Source organism: Pseudorca crassidens, chromosome 12 (assembly GCF_039906515.1).
Source record: "Pseudorca crassidens isolate mPseCra1 chromosome 12, mPseCra1.hap1, whole genome shotgun sequence".
Classification (NCBI taxonomy): Eukaryota; Metazoa; Chordata; class Mammalia; order Artiodactyla; family Delphinidae; genus Pseudorca; species Pseudorca crassidens.
Window position 1 is genome coordinate 74,961,307 of NC_090307.1, and position 10,160 is coordinate 74,971,466.

A 10,160-nucleotide genomic window follows, 5' to 3' on the forward strand; every position below is an offset into this window, starting at 1 on the left:
CACTCAAAACAGGGGTTATGCTGGCTATGATGGGGTCATGCCTTATATTTTCCATGCTGGCTATGATGGGGTCATGCATTATATTTTCCATGCTGGCTATGATGGGGTCATGCCTTATATTTTCCTTTACAAAGCCCTTTGTCACGCATTCTTTCCATTCCCTTTCAAGTCCCATGTTGGCTGGGCACCGCTCCGCCAGGCACATTGCTGGGGCCTGGGAGGCGATTCACAATGGGGCACTGTTCCTCCAAGAAGCCCTATGCGACAGACACCCCACAGATGAGGAATGAAACGGGGGCTGGATGAGCCAGCAGGTGACACAGTGGACGTTCGGGTCTTTTCCCTCTTTCTTCTCCATCCTCTTCCCTCCAGGAGCAGAGGCCAGACCTCAGTCCCTGACCTCAGGGCCGGACTTTTCTGAACCCAGAGGATCAAGAGGATCTCATCCTTATCACTGGGGGAACAGAGCAGGTGGGCACCATTTGTCCATGCTCTGCACTGGCCTTTGGATGTTATAAGTGAGAATTGCTTCAGTAGCCAGGCAGCTCAGCTGGCCCCAAGCCCTGGCAGCTGGTCACCAAGAGCCAGAGGCAGCTTGTTTTTGCAAGAACCTTGTTTCCCAAGGGCTGTGTGGCAAGAAGTGCAGAGTCTAAAGGTCTGAGGATGTCTGTCCCACCTGTGCAAAAAGATGGAGTGATTCTGGGCATTGGGTGCCAACATCATCTGGGGGAGGCCGCCTCCTTTGGCCCTCCTGGGAGGCCCAGCTTCCGCCTTGTACAGTTGGGGCTGCAGGCTCAGAGAGGGGAACCACTAGGGCATGGACACACAGCTGGGGCACCATGGAAGCAGCACTCAAGCTCAGGCTGGCTGTTTGATGCCAATATCCATCTATCTAGAGACTTCGATTCATGGACTTCAGTGGACAATAGACCCAGGTTCAAAGCAACTTCTTCCCTCTAAGCCTCCAAAGCAGCCAGCTCATGGGCTGTTACACAGACAGATGGGATAAGACAACAGGGCCAGCGGCAGCCCTCTATACAGGTGTTACTTGGCTCTAACTTGGGCCAGGTGAGCTCATGAGCATGTCCCACCAGCACGCAGTAGGTGTTCCTCGACGCTAATGAATCCTCACTCACTACTTGCAAACACACTTCCAATGGATGAGAGGAGTCTGCAGGCCGGTTCAAACTTGCAAAACCCATTGCTGAAAGTGACTTATCCACCGCCCTCCGCAAAGTACATTGTTTCTTCCTCCTAGAAGCGGTCTACTTCCGGTTCCTACAGCATCCAGCTCTCAACAGACACTCAACCAAAATGATAACTAACCTGCTATTGGACGAGGGTTAATACAGTTTCTTGTTTCTCTTTCTTGGGATATTCTATACAAAACCAAAAATAAACATATATTTGTATCAACTTAAAAAACAAAAACCAAAAAAATTGTGGTCCCAAGTCCTGAAAGGTGCTTGTTGCAATGGTAGGAACAACTTCCTAGAGGCCAAGCGGGTGTGGGTGGGGCTGGTCCCCAGGCAGTTAATTCAATGTCCCAATTAAAGGAAAAACTGAGCTGTCTGGGGCCTCCCCACTGGATGACTTCCATGCCCCAGCTATCAAATCTGCGTTCAATTAGGCAAGAGATAGGGTCCCAGCATGGCAAGATGATTATGAGGCACGCAGCTCCAAGGAAACCTCCATAGTTGGTCTGGGGTTCCCAGTGTCTTGGATAAGCCACAGTGGAGCCAGCAGAGCTCCTGGACTTCGGTGGCCAAACAGGCTGGCTCCACTGACCAGACAGGAAGCCAGGAAAGCAGGCAGGCACAACAGCAAAAGCACTGCATAAGCAGTCCAGAGGCCTGAGTTCTAGTCTGGCTCTGTGGTCAATTGCTGGCTGTGTGACCTTGGGCAAGTCACCTAACCTTTCTGGCCTTGGTTTCTTTGGCTGTAAAACAAGATAATTCTGTGCCTCTGGGCCTGCCATTCCCCCACCCCACCCCCATCCCCGCCAAATAGAGCTAGCATTGAACCAAAGTGACGCAAAACCACTCTTTCTGGGGCTACTCTAGGACTGTTTCGTGAGTATCAGATATCTGTAAGGCTCGATTCTATGCACATCCATTTAATTAAGCTAAGAAGCCTGAAGGAAGTAAAATCACCCCTGGAATCTGGATCTCAAGAACCAAGAGGTAGAAATCATTACTTTCAGCTCCTGCATCTCTGGTTGCTCCCTAAACAGTGAGAGCAAACAGGTGTCACCTCATGCATCAATTCTAATGGACCTCGGAGTGGCCGAGGCTGTGTTTAGACTTAAAGGGGAGAAAAACAGTATCATGATTGATTATTAACGTCTGCCATGGGTACAGGATATGAGTTATGTATCTTAATTTGATTCTATATTTTAACTTAGAAAGAGAGAAGAAAGCAAAACACTTTTAGAAGAACCCAGAAAAATGGGAATGGAACCAAAAGCATTCACTCGACAGACATCACTAGCTCACCAAGTGCACTGAAATAACTCCAAGTGTCAGAATGGGGTAGATTCCATGGGAGTCAGGAAAGATTTTCCAGATGAGGTGACCCCTAAGCTGATTCCTTAAGGATAAGTGGAACCCAACCAGGTGAAAGGAAGGTGGTGGGCCAGAGAGGAGTGGTACCCGAGGCAGAGAAATTGACGCGGGTAAAGTGCCAGAGGCAGATGATGGCGTGGTACCCTCTGTGGGGCTGCAAGCCATTCAGAAAGGCTACAGCACAGATATCAAGGCGGGGTAACAGGGAGCCACTGAGGCTTCTAGGCAGGGAGTGACAAGACTAAATGACTAAGCCTCTCCCTCACCCTCCCTCCACCCCCCCATCCTCCAATTGCAAATGCTCTAGAACAGCTGCATAACTGACCATAAAAGATTAGAGAGCAGGGCCTCACAGAAGTCAGCTGCAAACTGATCAGTCAGAGGTGAGATCCAATTACTGGGTCAAGGTAAAGAAAGAAGATGGACAAAGGGCTGACCTCTAAGTGGACACAGCAAAACCTATACAGCTCGGGAGACTCAGGCTGGAGATATGGAAGAGTTAGCCCAGGATACAGATGTTCTGAGCTACATCTGACCTGCAGCCCAACCAATTAGCATTCATCAAGCCCAACCAATTCTGTCCCAAACCACCACCGATGATGGTTTAAGAAAGGGGGTTGTGCTAACAGGTTAAAAGCCTTCACACCCTTCGACCCAGCAATTTCCCTTCTAAACGTTAGAAATAACCAAAGACGTATGCAAAGAAATATATACAAGAATGTTCACTGTAGCACAGTTTACAAGAGCAAAAAAACAAAAAGGAAGCAATGTAAATGTCCAACAGCAGGGGATTGGTTAAATAAATTATGGCCACATTCAAACAACAAAGTTCTAGGCAGCTATGAAAAATGCTGATTGATGGGTAAAGGTGGTTATGCTATATTGTTGGGTGTAAAAAAGCAGCTTATACATTTCCCCTTAAATATAGATGAAGATATAAATGGGTCTGAAATGAAAATACTCTGAAATGTCAGCATTGATTCTCTCAAATAACAATAACAACAACAACAAACTCTGCCTCAAAAGGTTGTGAGAGGATTAAGTGAATTCATCTACATAGAATGCTTAGCACACAGTAAATGCTCAATAAATGGCAGCGAGATTTTTAATTTATCATTTCTTCTGGTTCCATTTTCCTTTGAGAAACAGATCTTCCTTGCAGAATTAAAACTTTTAAAAAACACAGCTTTCAAAAAAAAACCCAAAAACCAAAAGAATCACAGCTTTCAGCCCTCTGCCCTATTTATATCAAGAGCGGTAGCTCTCAACCAAGGGTAACTCGGTCTCCCTGCAGATATTTTTGGTTGTTACAACTTGGAGAGATGGGGTGCTACTGGCATCTGGTAGAGAGAGGCCAGAGATGCCACTAAACGTCTTACAAAGCACAGGACAGACCCCCACCCCAAAGAATGGCCCAGCCCCAAATGTCAGCAGTGTCACGGTGGAGAAACCCTGATTTGGAGGAAACTGGCACCGAATGCCTTTCAGACTTCTTGTGTCCATAATCCCAGGCCTGCTCCATTCCAGAAACACACCACCCAGATCATCCAGGGGACCAGACGTTCCCAAGACCTAGACGAAGCCCGTGTGTCAGAGCTGACGGCGGATCTCCACCGACCCCTGAGTGCCAGAGAAAAGCCACTGGTGGGAGCATCCTCCTGAAGCTTAGACCCTCAGGAGGAACTCTCCCCCAAGAAGAGCCTGAGGCTTCAAAATGGATCATCACGTTTTTTTAAATAGTGCTAAGAATTATCCTCTGTGGGCCAACCCACTGAGGCCTCTGTATAAATGGTGGTTCTGTCAACAGATGTGACGGCCCACAGCACCCGGCTCGCAGCAAAGACAAGGGTCTTTTGAGATCAGGGAAAGGAGGAGGGGGTGCTCTCCAGCAGGGGCACCAGATCACCGCCAGCTCCAGCCGCCACCACCCCCCTTTCCTCTAAAACCGGCACGATAATCGCATCAAATGAGGGAGCCCCCAGATGCAGAACTGATGGGCAACCTTGCTGAAGGTGAGGGAGGAAAGGGCCACAGAGCTTAACTCGGGGTTTCTCCACCTTGAGATCCAGCTAGCATTTGGGGTTGGATCAGTTCTTTGTGGTGAGGGCTGTGTGTGCACTGGAGGATGTTTTCAGCATCCCTGGCTTCTACCCACTAGGTGCCAGTAGCATCTCCCCGTGCCCCTCACCACCCCGCCCCCCTCCCAGGTTGTGACAACCAAAAATGTCTCTAAATATTGCCAGATGTCCCCTGAGGAGGCGAAACCGCCCTCAGTTGAGAACGACTAGCTTAAACAGATTCTGAATCCTTGTTCAGGGCAAATGCTCATAGAACCAAGGAGGGGGGAAAAACCTGTCACAAAAATCAACAACTCCTCAGTGCTCAAACCAGATAGCTCCCAAGCTCCTGCCTGGAGAGTCAGTGTTATCTCAACACTGAGATACAGAAAATACGAATGTTTTATACATTTAACAAGTTCTGACTGAGCACCTACTGTGTGCCAGGCACTGTTCTGGGTACCAGGGATGTAACAGTGGACGTAAAAGAGCCAGTCTGAGAATCGTACAAACCAACCAATGGCACTCACTCAAATACTACTCATTACTCAATTATCCACTCTATGAAGGAACCAAAACTGAATCCAGGAACTTGTATAACAACCACACATCTCCCCTTGCCAACAGCTAAGACCTGTTTGGCACTTAAGGCCTCAGAACTTTACACACACCACCTCATTTACTCTTCGCCGCTAGCCTAGGAGATCAGCATGCCCATTTCACAGATGGGGATGCTGAGGCTCAAGAGGTGGAGGAGGAGAGCTGGCACACGACTCCACGTAGTCACAACCACCCCAGAGCCCACGGCACTTCAGGGACTACTGCCCACCATGAGCCCTGGTCATCCACTAGGGGGGAAAGGGAGTGACTGTCCCAGGTGCCACTTCCCTTCAGTTCAAGTCAGTGTCAAGGTTCTGTCAGTTTGCCGGTTTCAGCTAGACTCTGCCCTCCGGACTGGTCTCTTCCTGCAAGGCCACCAAATGAAACAGCAGGGCGGGGCGCTGGGCAAGCCCACATAGAAGAGGAAAAAGCAGAGCTCAGGTTTCAGCCTTTACTCAGGACCAAAGCAAAGGGCAGGGGCCGATGGTACTGTCTTCAGTTTCCCATTTTCCATCCAGGGTGTGGGCTGGGCTGAGGGATGGGAGAAAGGAAGGTCTGCAACCAGCTCAGTGCTCCTATGACCTCCCAGGGCATGACATATGGAGGAGGGGTCTTTCCCTTTTGGACCCCATCCCAAGCACTCCATGTCTGATGTCGCCCCACATAGCAGCCCCCCTGTCCTGAACCCTGTTCTAAATGGAGGGAAAGCTTTAGGTGGTTCTCCCTAGGAACGGGCCCCAGAGTTTTGCGACTCCCTCCAAAAGGCCCCTCCTCACCCTGCCAGGCTTCCTGCCCTTGGAGTGGGGGTGGTGGGTGGTGTCTCTGATCTGAAATTAGGGAATTCTAAGGAAAGAAGTGTTCACAAGGTCCCATGAGGGAGAGGCTGGGAGAATTTACAGAAAAGAGGGGGTTTATGAAATGGGGGGGATTCATTTTAAGGGGAGGGAGTTGAGAGCCACTCTGAAAGGGAAGAGGGGGATGATAGGGTGAGAGATGTTTTCGGGGAGATGGGGGATTGGAGGATTGGGGATTTGGAAGAGTAGGGGTGTCTGTGGGGAGAGGACGACTGGGGTGCACCAGGAGGCGGAGAACTGCCAGCATCTGAAGGACATGTTGGCATGTGAGGTGTCTGGGGAGACAAAAGGGTTGGGAGAGTCTGAGGGAGATGGAGGATATGGGGATGGCTGGGAAGAGATGAAGGATGTGACATGTTCGGGGGAAAGAGGATTTGGGAGCGGGCAGGGATAGGGAAAATTTGGGGTGCTTGGAGAAAAAGGGCATCTTGGGTGCGTGGGGAATTAGGATTTGCGGTGTCTAGTTGAGGGATGGTTGGGGGATGCTCAGGAGAAGAAGGATGCGGGTGCGCTCTGGGTCAGGGCTGCGGGCCAGCTCCCCTCTTCACCCCGGCTCACCGAAGAAGGGCGGCAGGTGGGACACCGCCTCCAAGAAGGGCCCCGTCTCGATCTGCTTGTCCGCGGGCAGCGGCTTCAGCAGGTGCTCCGCCAGCAGCGCCATTTCGGGGTCGAGGCCCTTGGGGATGCCCCAGCCGGCGCCGCGGGCGTCCACACCGCCCCCCGGGCCGCCGCCGTCAGCTCCGGGGCCGTCACTGCCGCCCGCAGCAGGATCAAGGGACGCCAGCGTCGCCACTTCCGCCCGCTCCGCGCCCGCGTAGACGAGCAGTCAGCGCCGCCCGCCGGCCGAGCGCCTAAGCTGCCGGACGCCCCGCCCCGCCCGTCCGCCCGTCCGCCCGCGCCCAATCCTCGCCCACGGCCGCGGACCTCCGCGTCACCATTGGCCGAGGGGCGGGGCTAGCCCGCCCGGCGCGAAAGCGCTCCGACTCGTGGATCCAGGTACGCCCAGGTGAGCCGCTCCCAGGTGACCCGTCCTCAGGTGTGTTACCTGCCGCCCCCGGCGTGGCACCCCCCCAACCAGGCGGGCTGGCTTGGGCCGAGTCCTCGCCTGATGGACCAGGTCACAACTCACAACCCATCCACCAGCCCAGGTTACAGCCCAATCTAGCCAGCGTCCCTCAGGACATCTGTTTCCCCGCAAACAGAGCCTGTCTTCCAACAGCCCCCAGTGACGTTTTGGACACTGCTGTGGTCACAGTTCTCTTTGGCTACAACCACTGGGGACGCATAATTCTTCTCCGTGAGTGATCCTATGCCTGTTGGACACTGCTCAAGTCACAAGTTAACTCAGCCATGCCTAACTAGGACTCCTGTTACCTGAAATCTGGGGTCGAGTCTGACTTCAACAGTCTGATATTACCTGATGGATTCAGCCCAGTTTACAATCCAACTCAATCAACACCTGACTGATGCTTGTTTCCTCAAACCTGACCTCAGCCCACTAGCTCAGAGTACACGCCTGTCACAACCTGGAGCACAGCTCACCTCAGCCAAAACCCACCTAGATGCTTGTGTCCCAAAATCTAGCACACAATTGTTGAGAGCTCATTCATTCCAGAATAAATAATTAACTGTGCCCCCACTATGTGCCATGCACTGTGCTAGGCATTGAGGATAAAGTGATGAAAAGTACAGCAAAATATCTGCTCCTGTGAGGCTGACATTCTAGTTGGGGAGACAATACAACCCAACACAATACAATACATTATAACACAATACACAAATAAGACAACTTCAAATACTAAGTGTAAACAAAGAAACTAAAACAAGGTGGAGTGCCAGGGAATGACTGAGGACATGACTGGGATAGGATGTAGAGAGTTAGGGGCAGTGAGTACCTATGAAGTGGTGACATTTGATCCAAGACCTGAGGGAGAAGTAGGAGACAGCCAGAGTGGCTGGGACATGTGCAAAAGCCTTAAGGTGGCAAAAAACTTGGTGTGTGCAAGCAGCCAGGGGGGACGGGGGAGGGAATGGGAGTGGACCAAGTGCGAGGAAGAGGCAGAGGAGTGGAGGGATAGGAATTGAGCTCAGGGAGGTGAGCAGGGGCTTGTTGGGTTAGGTAGAGTGTGGTATAGTTTGGATTTTATCCTAAGGACAATGAGAAATCACCGGTGTCAGAAAAATAATTGCCAGACCTTATTCAATATTTTCAATTTAATCTTTCAGGGGGCAAATGGGAGAAGAGGCTGTTCCAAACCAAGGACACGACCCACGTACAGTCAGGAAATGAGAGGGTCTGGGGGAGACAAGGCTATCATCACTTTTCACCCATGACCCACACCCTGACATGTCCCATAAAGTCAGCTCACCCACTAATAGCAAGCCCAAGCCATCAACTTTGGCTTGTTCCCACCCCACCCAACTTCACCCCCTCAGGCATCCTAAGATACCATCTCCTTGAAGGCTCCCTCACCAGTCCTCCCAGCACTTTGACCCAGTGCCAGAACCCCACCTACATTTCAGACACTGCCATTAATTCCACAGAAAGATCACAACCCACATGGGGACCTCCAGCCTCAGACAATGCCCTGATTTCTCAACTTGCTCCATTGCAGCCAAACCACCAGAGATTATGGCTGATATAAAAAATTCAAGTCTGGAAGAATTGTCTTGCCATGGAACATGGGTTTAAGATGCTGCGATAGGTTGTTGCTCTGGGTTAGTGCGATGTCTTGAAAGTTCGTCCATCCATCCGTCTACCCACCCATCCATCCAACAAATGTTTTAAGTGCCTGCTCTGTGGATTCCCATAGCTTATGACAGGGGTTGGGCTGGTCCTAGGGGCCAGGCTGGAAGCATAGATGGATGCCGTGGGCTGAGGGTTACACAATAAGGAGTGGAGGGGACTGTGGAGAACTGGGGATCGCACAGACCATCTAAAGGGCATTGTGGCACAACTCATTCCCGGAGTTGCTAGCTTTTCAGATTTCTCAAGGGAAGTCAGAAACCTAGAGTTGAGGGCAAAAATCTCTTGATTTTTAGATGTTGGCAACTAATTTAAAAAAACTTTTTTAATGCTATGTAAGCAACACAAAACATTTTTTTTTCTTTTGACATATCTCAAACTTACACAGAAGTTAGGTGTACAATTCAAATAGCTTTTTGTTCCTGAATCATTTGAGCCTAAGTTGCTGACAAAATGCCCCATCACCCTAAATACTTCAATGTGTATTTCCTCCAAACAAGGATGTTCTCCTACAGAATCGCAATACATCCATCAATGCAGAAAATTAACACTGATGCATTTTTAATGTGTCTAATACTCAGAGCTCATCAACTTTTGCCATTTGTCCAAAGGATGTCCTTTGTAGCAAAAGGGTCCAGTTCAGGATCTCATGTTGCATGTAATGGTCCTGTCTCTTGAGTCTCCTTCAGTCTGGAACATTCCCCAGTCTTTGTTTGGCTCTCGTGGCCTGGACTCTTTTGAAGGGCAGGCGCTTTGGGGAATGTCCCTCAGTTTAGGTTTGTCTGATGTTTCCTCTCAATTAGGTTCAGACCATGCATCATAGATTAGATGCAAGTTGTGGCTTCTGTATATCATGAAATATCACAGAAGTGATGCTGTGTCCTTATTGCATCATAACAGATGATATAGGTGACTTCAATTTGTCCAATTATGGATGATGTTAATTGTGATCACTTGAATAAGATGGTGCCTTCCAGGCTTCTCACTCTGAATTTCTTCTTTTCCTCTTTGAAATTAATAAATATTTCATAGGGAGGTACTCTGAGACTAGGTAAATATTCCATCTCTCATCAAATTTTCCCTTTATTTATTTCCATCAGTACAGGCTCTTGATTCCATGGGTTACAATCCATTACTGTTATTATTTATTTGGGTGCCCAGTGTATCCTAGATTTGGTCCATGATAGCCCCTTTAATCTAGCTTCTGTGTCCTTTTGACATGTCTCCATCATTCTTTAAACACTTCATTACTGTTTGACACAAGATATTCCAGGCTCATCTTGTACTTTCTCTGCCCTAGCTCTGAAATCAGCCGTTTCTCCGTAGAACCCAGGTTTCT

General features: G+C 49.8%; 1 protein-coding gene across 3 annotated transcripts in view; it reads right to left on the reverse strand.

Moving 5' to 3' along the window:
• The window catches only part of GLTP (glycolipid transfer protein), a 33,473-nt gene extending 26,586 nt beyond the window's left edge, over positions 1–6,887 (reverse strand). For all 3 annotated transcript variants that reach the window (XM_067700523.1, XM_067700520.1, XM_067700522.1), the window contains exon 1: positions 6,634–6,887. In XM_067700523.1, coding sequence (XP_067556624.1) covers positions 6,634–6,736 — 103 coding nt within the window. In that variant the 5' untranslated portion in view covers positions 6,737–6,887. The remainder of the gene's footprint in view (positions 1–6,633) is intronic.
• Positions 6,888–10,160: the final 3,273 nt, after the last annotated feature.